Source organism: Ixodes scapularis, unplaced genomic scaffold (assembly GCF_016920785.2).
Source record: "Ixodes scapularis isolate PalLabHiFi unplaced genomic scaffold, ASM1692078v2 PGA_scaffold3__209_contigs__length_174095766, whole genome shotgun sequence".
In the NCBI taxonomy this organism is placed as follows: domain Eukaryota; kingdom Metazoa; phylum Arthropoda; class Arachnida; order Ixodida; family Ixodidae; genus Ixodes; species Ixodes scapularis.
Genome location: NW_024609868.1, coordinates 91,908,981 through 91,930,287, shown reverse-complemented (window position 1 = coordinate 91,930,287; position 21,307 = coordinate 91,908,981). Strand labels below are relative to the sequence as shown.

Genomic DNA, 21,307 nt, shown 5'->3' with positions numbered 1-21,307 from the left:
AGAGGTTGAAGTTCTTCGGCGGACAGCCGACCTGGGGATGATTTCCTATGACGCCACTCCGACGTGCGATGTGGACGATAGCAGCGCTTCGGAGTCATGTTCGGGTTCCGAGAACGACGAAACGCAGACCTTTTCGGGCGTTCTTCGATTTGCGGTTGGGGCAAGTCGTAACCAAACCAACGTTTGACATCGCAGCGTTACCTCTGGTACGTGATGTCAAACGATGTCGCCACGTTGACTTTCGCCTCCGGAGAACGGGGGGAAGGCTGGTTCAGACATGTGCAACGAGCGCGTACCTACGACTGCGTCCGTTGCAACCGGAACGACCGCACTGCGCCGCGCATACACACACCTGTAACCACTACAACAAGCGCAGCGGGTCGTCAGCACGGCGACCGCTTCTGTACGCCGCCGTCAGCTGTGTCAGCGGCCCCTCTAAAAAAGGGGACGCACTGCTACTCAATGCCGTAACAGAATATAGACAGACAGTTTTCTAGTCTAAAGCTTTATTATTTTTTCTTGATAGGCTTGCAGGGTACAGCGAATGAAAAAAATAAAATAAAAATATGCAGCGCCGTCTTGGACGATCACGACTCTGATACACGACATTGCAATAGTACAAATATCGCCACACGCCTTTTCTACGATTATAAAAGACAATGTAATCTTAGCAGCGATATAGCAACGTAGAAATATGATTTCGTGATCAGATAGACGTTGCGAGCGTTCAGGATTGCTAACACTAATCACTTTTCTCCGGTGATGAAAACACGCGAAAATTCGTATCCTTTATACGGTACGCGCCAGTAATACCTTGAACTTGAGCACACGCATGAAATGCGCCAAACCAGAAATCCGGGCGATGTTCGAGGACACAAATGCTTAGAAAGCACCACTGTAGTCGAAGTAAACAAACACGACGGCACGGGCGTTTCTGCTATCTTGAGAGTGCCGCCACAACATCGCCGCACGAGTAGGTGGATGTTCCCTTCTAGTACGTGCTGGGTTATCATAGCGAAACACGACGAAAATTCACAGTCAAGGATAGCGCTTTCACGCGGAACGATGAGCTTTCACCAGGCCGTCCATTCCGACGATCACCACCGACGCCACGTTTGCGGATAGAAGGAGCCGGCCGGCCCGCGACCGGCACGACCGGCCTGCAACGCGCGGAGATACGTGCGCTTCCGCGCATCCCTGGGGAACGGGAAATTCACCCCCCGCGGAGGAAGGCAAATAGAAAACGTAGTCCCTTGTTTGTGAAACGATAATTGCGCTATCGCGTATTCTAAACTAGAAATATTTTACGTCTTGAAATTATCATGCACAACATATTTAAATGAACTGAAAATTGTTTTTTTTAGCGAAACTTTAAAAAGACCGCCAAAATTTTCAAACATACGATAATTTCATTGGTCCTCGCAAGTACAGAAAAGAGTCCGCACGTATTTTATTCCTGCGTGATTAATAGGCGTTTCTGCCTTCTAAAACTGAAGATACTCATTCACTGACACTTCCTTAACACCATCGCACCAAAAAGTAGCTTCTCCAAAAACCGCTTGAGTGCCCCTTTAACGCACAAATTGAAAAAAAAAAAAAAAAAATGTTGCCTCAGTAAAGGAATATGATAAAGATTCATCATCACTTGTCACAGCTGTTACGCCTTAGTTTGTCATTTCTCTATATTTGTGCCAGTTGATGGATCGTATTTCAGGGGCGGACCCAAAACTCCGTTTGTTTGTTTGTTTGTTTTTTGGGGGGGCGGAAAATTTTTAAGGATACTATTCTCCCATTCTTTCTTGTGCAAGGGGGGTCCACCCATGTCAAATTGCCCTCCGAGAAGGGGGAAGGGAGGGGAGTCGACTTTGTTTGAGAGGGGGGGGGGGGGGGGGAGGGGGGGGGCGGCCGCCCCCGTCGCCCGCGCCCCTACCCCCTTGGATCCGCCACTGTCGTATTTGCTCTTGAGGGGATTCCGTCTAATGTCGTGAGTATTGGATAATGGTCGCTTCCTCGCGTTTCAAGGTCCGTGTGCCAGGACATTTCGTTGAAGAGGTCACTGGATACGAAACAAACGTCGAGACAGCTTCCCGATTTCGCATTTTTTTAGAAATGTTACACTTCCGTCATTAAGACAAAGAAGCTCATATTTCTTCATAACGTCGGCAAGGGCTGTACCTCGTGACGTTGTTTTTTTACTACCCAAAGTTGATTGTGGGCACTGGAATCTCCACAGACGACGTTTGCGAAATTCGATCGAGTCTTCCTGAAATAAAAGGGACATTCGGTTGAATGTATGCTGTGACTATAGCCAGTTTCGTTTTCCCAGGTCCTACTGTGGCACAAAAATATTAATTTGTTGGGTGGGGAGCAATAATGTGCTCGACAACTGTAACGTCAGTTCGGCATCCGAGGAATAACCTACTTTGTTCCCCGACTCTTTCGAAATGATATAGTGGATAGCCATTTAGTCGAAATAAGGTAGCAACTCTTCACTCGGAAATAGTTCGCCAATTGACTTAAAATGACTAATTCCCTTTTTATTTAGTGAAAATAGACATATCGCTCCAATACATACCTTTCACGTGACGTCACTTCCTCTATACTCCAGCCCGCCGGGCGCCATTGCCAGGTACTGAAAAGCAAACGCGGACGCTGCTGCCGCCGCAAGTGCGCTGCTCGATTGCGACTTGACTACGAAATTTGTATGGCCCGTACAGCGGTACGGAGCAAGCCATTCACCTTAAGTTTTGCCGTTTCTACTTCGAAGAGCTTGTGGCCCCACACGGGCTCGATATGAAGTGAAGATGTGCAACGGCGCGGACACCATTCCAGATGAGGACGTGCAGCCAGCCAGCCAGCCAGCCGACCCCCCCCCCCCCCCCCCCCCCTTTCCCCCGACGTACGTGAACATAATTAACGATCTGGCTTTGTCGACGAACGACGTACCTTTGTGGTGCGGGCAGAGGAGCAATACTGTTTTATTTCTTCTTGGGTTAATTTCATTTTACTTAAGTCTCCTCTATCTATTTAATCATTGTCGCTGCACCAGATGAAGGCCTTCAAGGCCCTGGATGCCCATAGTTATTTCACGAGTGGATGGGTGAAGAGCCTGACAGCGATGCGTCTCCCATCGAAGCGTATCGTCGTGCTGAGCGAAGCGAGTTGACAAGCGTCTTTGTGAGATCCGAAGAGTCAAATGTTTGAAGGTTTGCCTGCAAACGAAGAGATGCGCCCGTACTTGCTGCATTAGGCAGAATTTGCAGCATCTTACCTTGGTAAACTCGGCTCCGCCGCCGTAACAAGAATGCTACAAACACTACACAATTACCACGTTCACAATTACAGAAACGCTGCGAGAAAGGTTAAGAACATCCCTGCAGCGTGACTACAGACACCAAACACTGTCTCGGCCGCTATGGCAATGTGCACAGGGTGCAAACAGAAGCATACAACAATTCACGTTCAGTTGAGCAACGTATTTCTTATCGGTAATGAAGCGACGACGCAGACACGTACAGTTCCGATGTATGCGAGCAAGCCAGAAGCTTCGGCGTTTCTCGGACAGCAGCTTTGTACGCTTACAGTGTCGCGTTATCACCTTTGGCAAATGTTGCAGCCCTACATTTGTCTCAGTGTTATTAGGGAGTTTTCGTAGACCGCGTTTCCCCCTCCGCTAAGCCCTCTGCAACGAAGCAGCCGCTACTGCGCCGGCGCACCGATGGCCTTGACTGTAGAGTTCCGGCTAGCGTAGCTGGTTGCGGAGAGCCGTTGCGGGACAGCTTGAACGATGTACGAAAACTCCCTATTCTGCTGCGCAGAGGACTTGGTTCTGATTCCCAAACCCAGTCGGTCCCCCCCCCCCCCCCCCCCCCTCCTTAAAAACGCATACTACTACTACTCCACCGCGACCGCGACCACACGCCAGAAGAAACGTGCACTGTGTGTGCCGCAAATGCCGTAGCGACGCAGCCAACGCTGCGTCCAACGTTGCCGGCGCCGATCCCGATGTCAGTACCTCGTAATGGCGCTGACATATCCGATAAGCCCCCGCTGTCACGTCCTGGGTTTATCACGTCGAGGGCGCACCAAAGATACCGCGCTCGTGCAGCAGGCGCAAAGCTAGCAGTGCCGGAACGCGATTATAATCATCCGCGTTCCGCCACTGCTAGCTTTGCGCCTGCTGCACGAGTGGTAACTTTGGCGCGACCCCGATTTCCCACGAGCTTCAAGTCGTTCTAAAAAGAGTTGATTTAGTGGTTTTCGATGACGCTCAGTAAGTTTCTAATTGGAACCTTGTCTATTTTCACTAACTAAAAAGTTAATTAACAGATTGTAATTAATTAGCCGACTGATCGTTACGATTAGCCCCCTATACCATGTCCCCCTGGCCGTATAACTCACCTGCACAAACCGTGTAAGTGTAGCTTTCGAGCCTTTTTTTTTTAACAAATTTGTAAAGCCTCTTTGTCTGCTGCGTACTTTTCGTCGCCTGTCGGCACGAGTGCTCCCCTGGTGTCCTTGGACGATGCGTGTTAACGGCGCGCTGATGGACACGCAGCGCCATGGGGTGAGCGCTCGTGGAAACGGACGAGTGCAGTGACCAATGGGAGCCCGTCGACGCGCGCCAGCCAATGGAACCGAAGGCGAAATCGCAGAAACTAGGTGCCGTTTTCGAGCTTCAAACTGATGACATCAGCTCGCTCCATGGGACAATTAATGCTTTCGCATTAAAATTAGAAAATTCCCCGACCTGCAGCCGCGAGCGGCGGCCATGAGAACCACGCGGCATGACGTCGATGGGGGTTTTGTAGAAAGATAGCAAGTTGTGCGAATACCTGCTCGATAGAAGGTAACTTTTGTATAAATCTTGTCGTTTCAACATAAATATAGATGCGTCAAAACCTGGTATCATCGACAAAACTTTTATTATACGGAGTTGAGTGGCGCCATCTATCCTATAGGTTCACAAAACCGTGAGCTCTATCTGCTACCGCGAACAGCCGCCAGAAGCCGGAGGGGGACAGAGCCGGACGGGTATGGCCGGATCTGGATGAGACTTTCCTCCTTTCACCATATTATTCGCGCTGCGCCAGCACGTGGTCACGCGGCTGCGAGCGGATGAGTTCTCGCTGCTCACCGATGGCTTTAGAGCGCTTCACCGGAACCCGCGCGACCCCCATTGACGTCACAGCGCACGTGACTCGGAAGATGGTGAAGGAGTTGAGAGGTGCCGGAAACCTCAAATCTTTGTCCATTCGAGACACCGGCTCCCAACTAATTTAAGCAAAGCACTGAAGTTGTTGCACAGCTTTTTTAACATTTTGCTGGATGTTCGCACAAAACCGTCACATTTTGGCGAAATGTAGCAAAATGTGGGAGAGCAAGCAGTTTGGTGCAGCAATCGCATCATGCGCAACTGGATCCTGAGTTATCTTTACACATAACATTGTCAACTTTGGTCTATGCTCAGAGCGGCCGAATTCGGGCTGTGCATAATGCGAGGAAATAGCAATGATGCGGCACATAGTATTTCTACTCCAGTCGCATGCACATGTTTAGCAGGGGTGGCACTCAGTTCGTCGAAGGACGTTTTAGCAAACGCCGACTTTTCATCGAAAGACACTTTAGCGACTGGTCGGCCGCCGCGAAGCGGCGTTTACGGGTGGGCCAGATGACTTAACATTTTTTTAATGAGTCGCCGCAGACTGGGGGGAGGGAGGGGGTGTTAACACGCACTTCCGTCATTCGCTAAAACATCATTCACTCATGTGATATGGACCCCTAATAAGTCGGTGTTCTGTGAATGTCTAAGTTCACTCTAAGAAACTGTGCAAAAAGACAAACACAAGGAGAGAAAGCTACATTGTTCACCCTTTATTCACACTGCAAAGGAAAGTGGGAAATAGGAATATCTTTCATCCACCTGGACATATCCGGGTGTTTCAGCAAAGACTGACAAGAATTCCTAAAATTCGTGTATTCCAGCTAAAACAATTATCAGCCATTCCACTCGGTGAAAATGGATGACCAGCGAAGCTGTTTAGCACATGAGACAGAATTTTGAACAAAGGTACGAACACACTTATGCACGATCATCGGTGGTGTTTGCCTCCCGCCACTGCCGCCGACATTCTCGTTGCCGTTCCCGCCGTTGCTCTTCGTATGCGCGTTGCTCTTCGGGAGGCCGGACTACACGCGGCCTCCCCATTACAACGAGAAGTGAAAATGAAAATGGAGAACGGCAACTTGTCTTTCTGGTTTTTATATACATTCGCGTGGACGACTATCACCTCCCTGAGGAGCCGGAGAAAACTAGACACGCGCGACGGGTCCGCCACCTCGGCAGAGCGGAATGAAACTAGGCACGCAAGCGCTTGGAACGACGACAACAAAGGTGCCGCGAGTTTTTGTTGATGCAAATGAAAAATCCACGGAAACCTAGCCACATAAAGCTTCGCTGTAAAAGATCATTTTCTCGGGACCCGCGTTACTCGTGGTGGCGGAAGTCAGAAAATGAGAGATACTTGCTCATTAGTTCGCTAATTATTTAAAAATGACTAATTAGCTTTTTATTTAGTGAAAATAGACATCTGGTTCCAATTAGAAACTTCCAGAGCGTCATCGAAAAACACTAAATCAGTTATTTTTATAGAGATTGAGCGCGTGAGAAGCGTAGTAGTGCACTAAAGTTACCACTTGTGAAGCAGGCACAAGGCTAGTGGTTGCTGTAAGGCGCTTGCGCGATTTTCCCGTCTCTTACAAGAGCCCCGGCACTGCACCTGCTCCACGGATGGTAACTTCAGCGCACTACTACGCTCCTCACGAGCTCAGTCTTTCTAAAAATTACTGATTTAGTGGTTTTAGATGACGCTCATCAAGTTTCTCACTGGAAACATATGCCAATTTCCCCTAATCAAAACGTTAATTAGTAATTTCTAATTAAACAGCGAACTAATAAGTATTGCACATTTTCTGACATCCGCCATCACGAGTAAAGCGGTCCCGAGAAAATTATCCTCCTCGAATACACTAATTTTAGGAATTTTTGACAGCCTTTGCTAAAGGCTGTCAAAGAGGCCCATAATAGGGAGTTGTAGTAGATCGTTTTTCTCCTCCGCTACGCTATCCCCGAAGAAAACGGCGCAGCTGCGCATGCGCGCTGCCAGCCTTCTCTGCATAGTTCAAGGTCTTGCGGCGGATTACGGAGCGCTATCCGGGTGCTTAGCGGGCTGCGTAAACGGTCTACTACAATTCCCTAATGGCTAGAGTGCAGAGAAACAACTTATGTGCGCACCAAACGATAGGTCGCTCTGTCCAACCATGCTGAGGTAATGTACATTTACACAAAAACGATTATGTGTGTCATCAATCGTACAGCCAGCAAAAAAAAAAAAAAAAAAATATTGTTTGTGTTTTCAAATGCCTGGGCATACTATCAGCTTTATATTTTCATCACAAGCCCTCTCTGGAGAAAAATAACTGCTACATAATAAAATCATTAATTTCGATATTTGACAAATGACTGTTCACGTGTAGCTTATGCAAACTGTTTCTTACACTGTAAAATGAAGCGGAAAAACCGGTGACTGCACACAGAAAGTTCAAACTTTCACAGAATGTGCATTTATGTGGTGGATGTGTGCAGACAGCCGAGTTAGCGATGAATGTAAGCAGACAATGAAGTGCGTCGTCTGCTTGCTGTGCCTATTGTAGAAGGCGCCATAAGTACAACCATCAATGATCTGGTCATCTGCGAACATGCTCGCCACTGACCCTGGCAAGTTCGTCGGTCTCATTTTTTACAGGAACAAAGTTATGCCTTAAAATTTTGGGACATAAAATGCACTACTAATGCACATTGATTAAAATTTGTGATTGCTATGTGCAGAAGCCGATTTTTCTGGCCAATTTCACACATCCATTATGTGGAGATAAAGTGTAACTTTAGATCACAGGGTGTGAGAGATTTGAAGTAGTCTACATTTCTTCTGCAACAGACAACTTCACAATTATCAATGTAAATATCCTTTTGGGATTGGGTCAAATGATTGTGGCCCCCGGGCCGTCTCGGAGTTACGAGCAAATCCAGCATAAGGTGGCACCACCTGTCAAACTAAACTTCATTGCCCAGGGGGTATAGTGAATTCTCCACTGTAATTAGAAAATGTAAGAAAGGAAACTACATTACAAAATTAAAAATAAGCCAAAACCACCCACAATTTTATAATTGCACACATAAAAAAGCAACTTTTTGAACAGAACAAGTTTGGCCTTTAAATGGGAAGGTAGAAAAGAACCTGCAAAACTATTCCCACAAAGAAAGTGCAAGTAGCAGTAAAATCAAAATAGTAACAATTCATTCCACGTCTCGGACACACAAAAGTACAAAAATAAACTCTTAGGGTGCCCTGAAAGTGTGCATGTTCAATACATGTTGTAGGAAGTAAAAAAAAAAAAAAAAAAACTTGAAATGAAGTGTGAACAACTTATATTTTGCAGCGATTTAATTTGCATTAATTTATTCACAGCCCTGAATATGCGATCATATGGATAGATCGCTAATACAATGGGCAAATGAACCAATTGATTTCTGTCATAAAATTCAGTTCTTGAAAAACATGACAACGAAAAGAACATGCAAATTTGTGAAGAACTGAGCCCGTGAATACACCGTCTGTTACAGCACTTCAACATAAAAAATATAGGCTTATAAGCTGATTGCAAATGCTGCAAAAACAAAATGTGCCAAAGTCAAGTATACAGCAGTGTCATTCCCTTTTCCCCAGTAGCATTTTACCACTGATGCACAGCAAGTATTAAAGATTAAAATAGCTGAAGGATAAAAGTGAATGTCGTAAAACTACAGGAAAAACACTGAAGTTATTAGCCATATACGAACAGAAGAAAACAAGAGGCAATGACAAAATAAAAGTGACAAGACTTCTTTCTAAGACCATAACCCTATGTTTGATATATAAATACGCAGGTTTTCCTAAGCAGTCCTTACAACACACCCAAAAAAGAATCAAAAAAGCTATCTACAGATGCACATATCATACAGTGTGATACACAAACACCGGCTGTTGCATAAGGCCTTTGAGGCTCTAGCTTCAAACTTTGGCTAGACGTCCAAATCCTCTGCAGGGGGACTCAGTTCTACACCAAACACGCGGGACCAGACAGACAGTCAAAGCTAGCACACTGGAATTGAGGGAACCTCAGCAGATCGAGAAAACAAACCACCGCTCGATTCCCCCAGCTGCTTACGTCACCCAGCTGTATTCACAGATTCACACTTTTCACTAACACTTCATCTCGGTACAAACCCCAGCCCAAACGGCTCGTGACCCGCGTGCCCCCCCCCCCCCCCCCCCCCCCCCCAGCTTGACAAATAAAATAATAATAAAAATGGCAATATTAACATGCAAACGCAACCAAGCGGCATGCTTCGACAAATATCTGTTGTCAACCGTACACAATCAACCTCTACAAAAACAAAAAGTAAAAACAAGACACCCGTTTCACGACACGGCCAATGTGCAGACAATGAATGGTGGTGCGCAACTCCCGCTGTTTTGATCCCAAACTACACACAACCGTCACATCAAGAGAGCAGCTCCCAATTGGAGCGCGACCTGTTCAATTGGCGGGGCTTAGAGCTGTGCAGGCGTAGTGCCTGAGTGATGTTGCACAGGGACTTGGAGACGTCCTCAATCTTGTTCTGGAAGCTTGCATGGCACTGCAACGGACGGCACAAAAGATTCACCCAACATCTGGGAAGCTTCTGCTGCTCATTTTTAAGCTACGACAGGCACTCAAATCAGTTTTATGTCTTGGATGCGTGAAATGCAAGACTGCACACTAAACGCGCTTTTTAGCAGCTGTGCATGGGTACAGCCATAAGTTATCTGCACTCTCTGTTCTCTTTCATCACTGTGGTCGTCCTACATGTCATTCACCTTCTAGATACCACAATGCTTTTGTCCCCGACGCAGGATTTGTATGAATTTGTCATGGTGGCACAAATCTGGCACGTGCTGAAAGCATCTACAGTCGGACGCCTTTGTAATGAACGTCTTTAATAAAGTAAAATAGAGTCTCGGCGAATCTCCCATGAGTTCAATGTGTTTCCCTGACTACAATAAATTCCTGTTTAACAATTTATGGGCTCCACAAAGCAAAAATGACCAATATTACGAATCTTCTAGGTGAAGACTAATCGATTTCACATTATTGTCGCTCTTAAGTAACATGTACAGAGAAGAGAAATAGTTTGGCAGTGGCAACAATCGAAACTGTCGCCGCCCTGCGTTCAGTTTTGGGTCTAGATAATTTGTTAGTGCGCAACCTTGTGTCTAAATGGCGCTATGGAACTATGTTGCTGCGCAGAAAGCCTGTACGCAGCAATAGAAAGCCTGTATTACAGAGAGTTTTTAACTTCATATGTACGTGGTGTCCCAGCAACGAATGATTAGTACACTAATGAAATTTGCACAAGGACAACAAACAACACTGATTGTCTCATGCTCGAACCTCATAAATTGAGGAGCCTCCTTACTTTCTAGACTAAGTACGAATGACATCTGCCGATTATAACGGGCCAGCATGTAATGTGAAGCAAATTCAACTTGAAAGCTAATGTATAGTCATTTTCAGCCTGGAAGAAACCCTTCTCCACCTACGTCTCCTCACAGCTCCTCTCCTGCTTGCCTGAGCCACCAAAGAATTGACAGAGGATTTCCTCCTTTCTGATTGAGCACTGGCTTTTAAGGTGGCGGTGCCTACATTAGGAACATTCTTAGGTCGATTTTCTGTTAAAAACACTAAAAAACAAAGTTTTTTTTTTTTAGAGCAATATTGACGGCAAGAGATTTATTTGAAACTTTGCGCGCAAAGTTCATGACGTCACGGATTGGCCATTCTGTTTTCGGACCTCAACAAGATGGTCATTCGCCCTTTCCACCTCAACGTAAAGGCGAAGCCGATTCACCTCTCCTCCATGCGCCCAAAATGCCGAAAAGAAAGACAAGTGGAAAGGAGGCGACTACCGACTAAATCGCGTCATGCGCCGTCAATATTGCTCTAAATATATTTTTTTCGTCTAATTTAATTTTTGACATGCATGTCCCAACCATACTATAAAAATTTTTTTTTTTTCACGAGTTCTTTAAAAGTTGAGGGAGACACTATCTGGGAATGTCAACTTGTGAAACGCTCACTCAATTGCAGTGATATTCGCAGGTGGTGCTTGTAGCCATATAGGAGGGCAAGCAGTTTCAGAAACTGTGAACCAATTTTAAGGGGTTCACAGTTTCTAGGGTACCCCCAGAACGAAGTAAAGAACGAGCTTTGCACGAAATCTGATCAATGAATCTGTCCTTGAAAAATGGTGTTGATAACCACATATTTTTCTGATGAACTGCATACTGGAATACCTGTTGCCAGTTATTATGAAAAGAAAATTAAAAAAAAAATGCATTATCCAAAAATATTAAAGAAAATATGACAAAAAAAATTTCACATTTATTGAGTTCTGCAAATTACAATTTTTCACGTAAATGAACATGAAAATGCAAAATCTAAGTTTAAACTAACCGGCTCCAAAAAAGTTCAGCATAAAAGCCGCAAATATTAAGTCTCTCGATCGTTTCATACTGAAACAATAGTTTAATCATTGAGTCAACGTTATGCCAAAAAGTGGAAGGGAGAAAAACATGTTCGAAATGCTTGAACCTCTCCCTTTTCTTTAGCATCAGTGGACCAAAAATATTTTTAATAAAAATAACTATGCAGTGTGAGCACATAAAACTTTCTGAGAATACCCTCTAAGGTGTTGGTGGATATAAATATGACATTTTTCAAAATAAACTCTTCTAGCAGAATTTGTTTTTTTTCTTTCTGATTAGTGTTTTTTTGTTTCTTTTTTTAATTTGACTTTGCAAAGAAGGTCAGAGATGAAATGTTTCGTTTATGTGGGCTCAGCGGCAAAAAAGGGTGTGTGCAGGTGAGCTATAACGAAACTGACAGAGAGCTCCAAGTCTAAGTAAAGGTTACTTTCTTGCAGCACAGCAACCGGTGAATAGAGGAATCATTCTTCTGTTCACTGGGGTGTCAAAGCAGCATAGAATGTTTTTCAAACAGACTTACCGTTGACTTTGAACATGTTTCGAGACACCACGTAGGACAGAAGTGTTCTAAAGGTTTCGAGAACAATGACTGACTCATAGAATGTACGGTAAAGTACTGCTGAAGCATCCACTGTTAACATTTGCCAAACTTGGGAATTCTGCAAACTATATGTTAAAAAAAACACTAAAATGGGAAACAAAAATTTTTTTTAATGGTCTTTCTTAACAGGGACACATTACTTTTTTTGTTAACTTTTCCATGAAGCAAACAATTTTTAAACCAATATTCACACCATTAGACAATTTAGTTTGGGGTAGCCCTGCTTTAGGCCCCGCCCCATGCTTACAAAATTAAGCACCTTTTCACGGCTCTCATGGGTTGGAGAGGTGACTGACATGCGAAATGTTGGTGTTAAAATTGTTTCTCCATCCCGTAATAGGATTCATATCGATAATATTTTTTGGTTGGAGAAACAAATAACCTAGACAGTCGTTACTGTTTTCGAATGTCCTGATATTGCATTTGGGCTTTGGCTTTAAATGATAACAAACATGGCTGCCAGCGTTTGTGGCGTGCTCGACGAGCATAGATCGTTGAACTTGTTTATTTTCATGGCTGTGAGTCGGTCTGCTTTCACCGAGGTGTTTAGTGGAAGATCTCCTCAACCGACCTAGTTTGCAGCAAACAACAGTCGCCAGTACGCACCTTCGGAAGCACCGCGCGGGTGTTGTGTTCATGGTGGGACTGGCCTAAGCCTATCATCTCACGCTTTGGGAAGCGCTGCGCTAGTGCTTGGGTTTGAAGCGGGCCTGGCCTAAGACTAGCATCCCATGCCTTCGGAGGCACTAAGCGGCTGCTTAGGTTCGTAGTGGGACTGGCCTAAGCCTAGCGTCTTATGCCATTGGAAGTGCTGTGTGGGTGCTTGGGAACGTAGCGGGACTGGCCTAAGCCTAGTGTGCAACGCCTTCGGAAGCGCTGTGAGGGTGCTCGGATTTGTAGCAGGACCAACTAAGCCAAGCATTAACGCCTTCGAAAGCGTTGTGTGGGTGCTTGGGTTCGTAGCAGGACTGGCCTAAGCCTAGCGTCTTATGCCATTGGAAGTGCTGTGCGGGTGCTTGGGAACGTAGCGGGACTGGCCTAAGCCTAGTGTGCAACGCCTTCGGAAGCGCTGTGAGGGTGCTCGGATTTGTAGCAGGACCGACTAAGCCAAGCATTAACGCCTTCGAAAGCGTTGTGTGGGTGCTTGGGTTCGTAGCAGGACTGGCCTAAGCCTAGCGTTTTATGCCATTGGAAGTGCTGTGCGGGTGCTTGGGAACGTAGCGGGACTCCATGGCCTAAGCCTAGTGTGCAACGCCTTCGGAAGCGCTGTGAGGGTGCTCGGATTTGTAGCAGGACCGACTAAGCCAAGCATTAACGCCTTCGAAAGCGTTGTGTGGGTGCTTGGGTTCGTAGCAGGACTGGCCTAAGCCTAGCGTCTTATGCCATTGGAAGTGCTGTGAGGGTGCTTGGGAACGTAGCGGGACTGGCCTAAGCCTAGTGTGCAACGCCTTCGGAAGCGCTGTGAGGGTGCTCGGATTTGTAGCAGGACCGACTAAGCCAAGTAATAACGCCTTCGAAAGCGTTGTGTGGGTGCTTGGGTTCGTAGCAGGACTGGCCTAAGCCTAGCGTCTTATGCCATTGGAAGTGCTGTGAGGGTGCTTGGGAACGTAGCGGGACTGGCCTAAGCCTAGTGTGCAACGCCTTCGGAAGCGCTGTGAGGGTGCTCAGATTTGTAGCAGGACCGACTAAGCCAAGCATTAACGCCTTCGAAAGCGTTGTGTGGGTGCTTGGGTTCGTAGCAGGACTGGCCTAAGCCTAGCGTCTTATGCCATTGGAAGTGCTGTGAGGGTGCTTGGGAACGTAGCGGGACTGGCCTAAGCCTAGTGTGCAACGCCTTCAGAAGCGCTGTGAGGGTGCTCGGATTTGTAGCAGGACCGACTAAGCCAAGCATTAACGCCTTCGAAAGCGTTGTGTGGGTGCTTGGGTTCGTAGCAGGACTGGCCTAAGCCTAGCGTCTTATGCCATTGGAAGTGCTGTGCGGGTGCTTGGGAACGTAGCGGGACTGGCCTAAGCCTAGTGTGCAACGCCTTCGGAAGCGCTGTGAGGGTGCTCAGATTTGTAGCAGGACCGACTAAGCCAAGCATTAACGCCTTCGAAAGCGTTGTGTGGGTGCTTGGGTTCGTAGCAGGACTGGCCTAAGCCTAGCGTCTTATGCCATTGGAAGTGCTGTGCGGGTGCTTGGGAACGTAGCGGGACTGGCCTAAGCCTAGTGTGCAACGCCTTCGGAAGCGCTGTGAGGGTGCTCAGATTTGTAGCAGGACCGACTAAGCCAAGCATTAACGCCTTCGAAAGCGTTGTGTGGGTGCTTGGGTTCGTAGCAGGACTGGCCTAAGCCTAGCGTCTTATGCCATTGGAAGTGCTGTGAGGGTGCTTGGGAACGTAGCGGGACTGGCCTAAGCCTAGTGTGCAACGGCTTCGGAAGCGCTGTGAGGGTGCTCGGATTTGTAGCAGGACCGACTAAGCCAAGCATTAACGCCTTCGAAAGCGTTGTGTGGGTGCTTGGGTTCGTAGCAGGACTGGCCTAAGCCTAGCGTCTTATGCCATTGGAAGTGCTGTGCTGGTGCTTGGGAACGTAGCGGGACTGGCCTAAGCCTAGTGTGCAACGCCTTCGGAAGCGCTGTGAGGGTGCTCGGATTTGTAGCAGGACCGACTAAGCCAAGCATTAACGCCTTCGAAAGCGTTGTGTGGGTGCTTGGGTTCGTAGCAGGACTGGCCTAAGCCTAGCGTCTTATGCCATTGGAAGTGCTGTGCGGGTGCTTGGGAACGTAGCGGGACTGGCCTAAGCCTAGTGTGCAACGCCTTCGGAAGCGCTGTGAGGGTGCTCGGATTTGTAGCAGGACCGACTAAGCCAAGCATCCAACGCCTTCGGAAGTGTTGTGTGGGTGCTTGGGTTCGTAGCAGGACTGGCCTAAGCCTAGCGTCTTATGCCATTGGAAGTGCTGTGAGGGTGCTTGGGAACGTAGCGGGACTGGCCTAAGCCTAGTGTGCAACGCCTTTGGAAGCGCTGTGAGGGTGCTCGGATTTGTAGCAGGACCGACTAAGCCAAGCATTAACGCCTTCGAAAGCGTTGTGTGGGTGCTTGGGTTCGTAGCAGGACTGGCCTAAGCCTAGCGTCTTATGCCATTGGAAGTGCTGTGAGGGTGCTTGGGAACGTAGCGGGACTGGCCTAAGCCTAGTGTGCAACGCCTTCAGAAGCGCTGTGAGGGTGCTCGGATTTGTAGCAGGACCGACTAAGCCAAGCATTAACGCCTTCGAAAGCGTTGTGTGGGTGCTTGGGTTCGTAGCAGGACTGGCCTAAGCCTAGCGTCTTATGCCATTGGAAGTGCTGTGAGGGTGCTTGGGAACGTAGCGGGACTGGCCTAAGCCTAGTGTGCAATGCCTTCGGAAGCGCTGTGAGGGTGCTCGGATTTGTAGCAGGACCGACTAAGCCAAGCATTAACGCCTTCGAAAGCGTTGTGTGGGTGCTTGGGTTCGTAGCAGGACTGGCCTAAGCCTAGCGTCTTATGCCATTGGAAGTGCTGTGCGGGTGCTTGGGAACGTAGCGGGACTGGCCTAAGCCTAGTGTGCAACGCCTTCGGAAGCGCTGTGAGGGTGCTCAAATTTGTAGCAGGACCGACTAAGCCAAGCATCCAACGCCTTCGGAAGTGTTGTGTGGGTGCTTGGGTTCGTAGCAGGACTGGCCTAAGCCTAGCGTCTTATGCCATTGGAAGTGCTGTGCGGGTGCTTGGAAACGTAGCGGGACTGGCCTAAGCCTAGTGTGCAACGCCTTCGGAAGCGCTGTGAGGGTGCTCAGATTTGTAGCAGGACCGACTAAGCCAAGCATTAACGCCTTCGAAAGCGTTGTGTGGGTGCTTGGGTTCGTAGCAGGACTGGCCTAAGCCTAGCGTCTTATGCCATTGGAAGTGCTGTGCGGGTGCTTGGGAACGTAGCGGGACTGGCCTAAGCCTAGTGTGCAACGCCTTCGGAAGCGCTGTGAGGGTGCTCGGATTTGTAGCAGGACCGACTAAGCCAAGCATCCAACGCCTTCGGAAGTGTTGTGTGGGTGCTTGGGTTCGTAGCAGGACTGGCCTAAGCCTAGCGTCTTATGCCATTGGAAGTGCTGTGCGGGTGCTTGGGAACGTAGCGGAACTGGCCTAAGCTTAGTGTGCAACGCCTTCGGAAGCGCTGTGAGGGTGCTCGGATTTGTAGCAGGACCGACTAAGCCAAGCATTAACGCCTTCGAAAGCGTTGTGTGGGTGCTTGGGTTCGTAGCAGGACTGGCCTAAGCCTAGCGTCTTATGCCATTGGAAGTGCTGTGCGGGTGCTTGGGAACGTAGCGGGACTGGCCTAAGCCTAGTGTGCAACGCCTTCGGAAGCGCTGTGAGGGTGCTCAAATTTGTAGCAGGACCGACTAAGCCAAGCATCCAACGCCTTCGGAAGTGTTGTGTGGGTGCTTGGGTTCGTAGCAGGACTGGCCTAAGCCTAGCGTCTTATGCCATTGGAAGTGCTGTGCGGGTGCTTGGGAACGTAGCGGGACTGGCCTAAGCCTAGTGTGCAACGCCTTCGGAAGCGCTGTGAGGGTGCTCAAATTTGTAGCAGGACCGACTAAGCCATGCATCCAACGCCTTCGAAAGCGTTGTGTGGGTGCTTGGGTTCGTAGCAGGACTGGCCTAAGCCTAGCGTCTTATGCCATTGGAAGTGCTGTGCGGGTGCTTGGGAACGTAGCGGGACTGGCCTAAGCCTAGTGTGCAACGCCTTCGGAAGCGCTGTGAGGGTGCTCAAATTTGTAGCAGGACCGACTAAGCCAAGCATCCAACGCCTTCGGAATTGTGTGGGTGCTTGGGTTCGTAGCAGGACTGGCCTAAGCCTAGCGTCTTATGCCATTGGAAGTGCTGTGCGGGTGCTTGGGAACGTAGCGGAACTGGCCTAAGCCTAGTGTGCAACGCCTTCGGAAGCGCTGTGAGGGTGCTCGGATTTGTAGCAGGACCGACTAAGCCAAGCATTAACGCCTTCGAAAGCGTTGTGTGGGTGCTTGGGTTCGTAGCAGGACTGGCCTAAGCCTAGCGTCTTATGCCATTGGAAGTGCTGTGCGGGTGCTTGGGAACGTAGCGGGACTGGCCTAAGCCTAGTGTCCAACGCCTTCGGAAGCGCTGTGAGGGTGCTTGGATTTGTAGCAGGACCGACTAAGCCAAGCATCCAACGCCTTCGGAAGTGTTGTGTGGGTACTTGGGTTCGTAGCAGGACTGGCCTAAGCCTAGCGCCCCATGCCTTCGGAGGCGCTATGCGGCTGCTTAGGTTCGTAGCGGGACTGGCATAAGTTTAGCGTCCCATGCCATTGGAAGTGCTGTGCGGGTGCTTGGGAACGTAGCGGGACTGGCCTAAGCCTAGTGTCCAACGCCTTCGGAAGCACTGTGAGGGTGCTTGGATTCGTAGCAGGACCGACTAAGCCAAGCATCCAACGCCTTCGGAAGTGTTGTGTGGGTACTTGGGTTCGTAGCAGGACTGGCCTTAGTATAGCGTCCCATGCCATTGGAAGTGCTGTGCGGGTGCTTGGGAACGTAGCGGGACTGGCCTAAGCCTAGTGTGCAACACCTTCGGAAGCGCTGTGAGGGCGCTTGGATTTGTAGCAGGACCGACTAAGCAAAGCATCCAACGCCTTTGGAAGTGCTGTGTGGGTACTTGGGTTCGTAGCAGGACTGGCCTAATACTAGCGTCCCATGCCATTGGAAGTGCTGTGCGGGTGCTTGGGAACGTAGCGGGACTGGCCTAAGCCTAGTGTGCAACACCTTCGGAAGCGCTGTGAGGGCGCTTGGATTTGTAGCAGGACCGACTAAGCCAAGCATCCAACGCGTTTGGAAGTGCTGTGTGGGTACTTGGGTTCGTAGCAGGACGGCCTAATACTAGCGTCCCATGCCATTGGAAGTGCTGTGCGGGTGCTTGGGAACGTAGCGGGACTGGCCTAAGCCTAGTGTGCAACGCCTTCAGAAGCGCTGTGAGGGCGCTTGGATTTGTAGCAGGACCGACTAAGCCAAGCATCCAACGCCTTTGGAAGTGCTGTGTGGGTACTTGGGTTCGTAGCAGGACTGGCCTAATACTAGCGTCCCATGCCATTGGAAGTGCTGTGCGGGTGCTTGGGAACGTAGCGGGACTGGCCTAAGCCTAGTGTGCAACGCCTTCAGAAGCGCTGTGAGGGTGCTTGGATTTGTAGCAGGACCGACTAAGCCAAGCATCCAACGCCTTTGGAAGTGCTGTGCGGGTGTTTGGATATGTAGCAGGACCGACTAAGCCAAGAATCCAACGCTTTCGGAAGCGTTGTGTGGGTGCTTGGGTTCGTAGCAGGACTGGCCTAAGCCTAGCGTCCCATGCCATTAGAAGCACTGTGTGGGTGCTTGGGAACGTAGCGGGACTGGCCTAAGCCTAGTGTCCAACGCCTTCAAAAGCGCTGTGCGGGTGTTTGGATTTGTAGCAGGACCGACTAAACCAAGCGTCCAACGCCTTCGGAAGTGTTGTGTGGGTGCTTGGGTTCGTAGCAGGACTGGCCTAAGCCTAGCGTCCCATGCCATTAGAAGCACTGTGTGGGTGCTTGGGAACGTAGCGGGACTGGCCTAAGCCTAGTGTCCAACGCCTTCAAAAGCGCTGTGCGGGTGTTTGGATTTGTAGCAGGACTGACTAAGCCAAGCGTCGAAAGCCTTCAAAAGTGTTGTGTGGGTGCTTGGGTTCGTAGCAGGACTGGCCTAAGCCTAGCATCCCATGCCATCGGAAGCGCTGCGCGGGTGCTTGGGAACGTAGTTTGACTGGCCTAAGCCTAGTGTCCAACGCCTTCGGAACCGCTGTGCGGGTGTTTGGATTTGTAGCACGCCCAACTAGGCCAAGAGTCCAACACCTTCGGAAGCGTTGTGTGGGTGCTTGGGTTCGTAGCAGGACTGGCCTAAGCCTAGCGTCCCATGTCATCGGAAGCGCTGTGCGGGTGCTCGGGAACGTAGCAGGACTGGCCTAAGCCTAGTGTTCAACGCCTTCGGAAGCGCTGTGCGGGTGTTTGGATTTGTGGCAGAACTGACTAAACCAAGCGTCCAACACCTTCGGCAGCGTTGCGCGGGTGCTTGGGTTCATAACAGGACCGCGGCCTAAGCCTAGCATCCCATGCCTTCGGAAGCACTCTGTAGGTGCTTGGGTTCGTGGCGAGACTGGCCTAAGCCTAACATACCACACCTTTGGAAGCGCTGCGCAAGTGCTTCGGTTCGTAGTGGGACTGGCCTAAGCCTAGCATCTGGCATCAACTATGTTTCTTGAACTGGCTCGATTTGTTCCTTTGCACATGTTTTTTGCTGAATAAAGATGTTAATTCCCACCAGGGCTGCCAACCACGGGGAACTTTTCTAGATTAAGGTAATATTCAGCTCTGTGGGAATAAGGGAAACCTTGCTAGCTTGAGGGATTTTGAGCACCGTATATATCTGGAATTTTATAGGTCAATTGTGAATTTTTACCCGAAAAGCTAGAATGCCACTATTATGGTTGCATCTTTTGAGCATTGCATAAGTTTTTAGACGGGGGGGGGGGGGGGGATGGCAGACGGGCAGAGACAAAAATGGATGCCAATGCGCAGGTTCTATGTCTGCATCTCACAGGCATTGCACACGACGATAGACGGGGAAATAGCAGACAATGCCGCGTCTCCTCGTACAACTAGCAGGCAGTGTCAGACGCCAGACTAGACGCACCGAATGTCACGAAAGGGAGACACTAGGCTTGTTTGCATGTTCAGCCGAGCCAATCCAGTAGTAATGAGGGGGGCCACTGATCTGTGGGCGGGGCTTAGAGAGAGCTGTGACCTCCACCTAAATTGCGTCTAACACAAATATTGCGCGAAAATTGTTATTATTTCGTGAAAACGTTACTTAAAAAACTGTGTCTCATTTATGCCCTTTAAAAAAATTTCCTTTTCATTTCAGTGTTTTTTTAAGTGCCAATGTCAAGATGAACCCAGTTTTCAGTAAAAGTGGGGTGAGAGCTCCTACGTTATTTCACAATACTCAAAAGAGAAGTAAAAGTGCAATAGAATTCAACAAAACTACTACATCTATGAAGGAGAGGAAAAGATTTGCCCTTTGAACAAGGAAGGTTAATAGAAAACCATACTCACAACAGAATTTGTCTTAAGGTGCTCCTCGAAGCTGCTCTTCATTTTAGAACTGAAAGTGAATGAGCATTCACACACATGACAAAGGCAACTTTCTAACGGCATATTGCATCCGTCCAAGACTACCGCAGCTTACATGTATGCAATACCCATCCCCGAGACAAATGAAACTGCCTTCAAGAAGAAATCAGGCGTAAAACAAGTAGAAAGAAAGAAGTGTGATGTGATGAAATGCATTACTTTCGATTCAGTATTTTCCCAAGTTTTACCATTATTCTTTTAAACCTCAGTCACAAATATCAGTTGCTGTTTTTTTGTGTGTAGTTTCCAGAAGCACATTTGTTTCTTGAGCCGTGTTTGATGACTTGAGTTAGGATAAATCAAACTTGTTGTAAGCATTTTTTTTAGTGACCTTTTTGGTAACATTGCTGTACACTCAGGGTCACTTGAGCGCTTCTCGAATTTAGTTTCTCGACTTGTCCGTGTTGAAGTGTTTTGCATCAATAACTTATGGAGGAGATCCACTAATTATAGGAAATTTGGGGATTTTGTGGATTATCGTAATCCTGGCCATGGTCATAGGGCTCACTCGATGTCAAGCTACCCTCGTGTTGGCTTCATTTTTGTTCGAGAAAGAAGGGTGGGGATGGTGGGGGGGCTTTTTTAGTTTTCTTGAAAAGTCATAGTGTATGTTGTTCTTTGACCTTGCCTGTTCAAAAGGGTGAGGTTGAGGTTATAAAAAGGGGGATTTTTGGCAGGATCGACACAGCGCAAGCGGCTATCTGGTTGGCCCTCGGCTCGCCATGTCCCCTGCTGCTTCGTCGTGAGTGTGCTTCTTTTTAGACGGCAGCCCTAAGGCGCCTGTTTCCGGCTTGAGCGGCGTAGGCGTCGCCGTCGGGTGTAACCGTGCGTTGCATGGTGGGAAACGTCCCATAATAATGTAAGCGAACATTGCTGACT

General features: G+C 48.6%; 1 protein-coding gene across 2 annotated transcripts in view; it reads right to left on the bottom strand.

Annotated features, from left to right (window-relative positions):
• Window positions 1-7,365: 7,365 nt before the first annotated feature.
• The window catches only part of LOC8029922, a 46,144-nt gene continuing 32,202 nt past the window's right edge, over window positions 7,366-21,307 (bottom strand). Inside the window, exons 10-11 of one of the 2 annotated variants that reach the window (XM_029992855.4) lie at window positions 20,351-20,399; window positions 7,366-9,739 (exon numbers count right to left, since the gene is read on the bottom strand). In XM_029992855.4, coding sequence (XP_029848715.2) covers window positions 9,605-9,739; window positions 20,351-20,399 — 184 coding nt within the window. In that variant the 3' untranslated portion in view covers window positions 7,366-9,604. The remainder of the gene's footprint in view (window positions 9,740-20,350; window positions 20,400-21,307) is intronic. The other variant, XM_002408281.5, reaches the window with a different exon arrangement.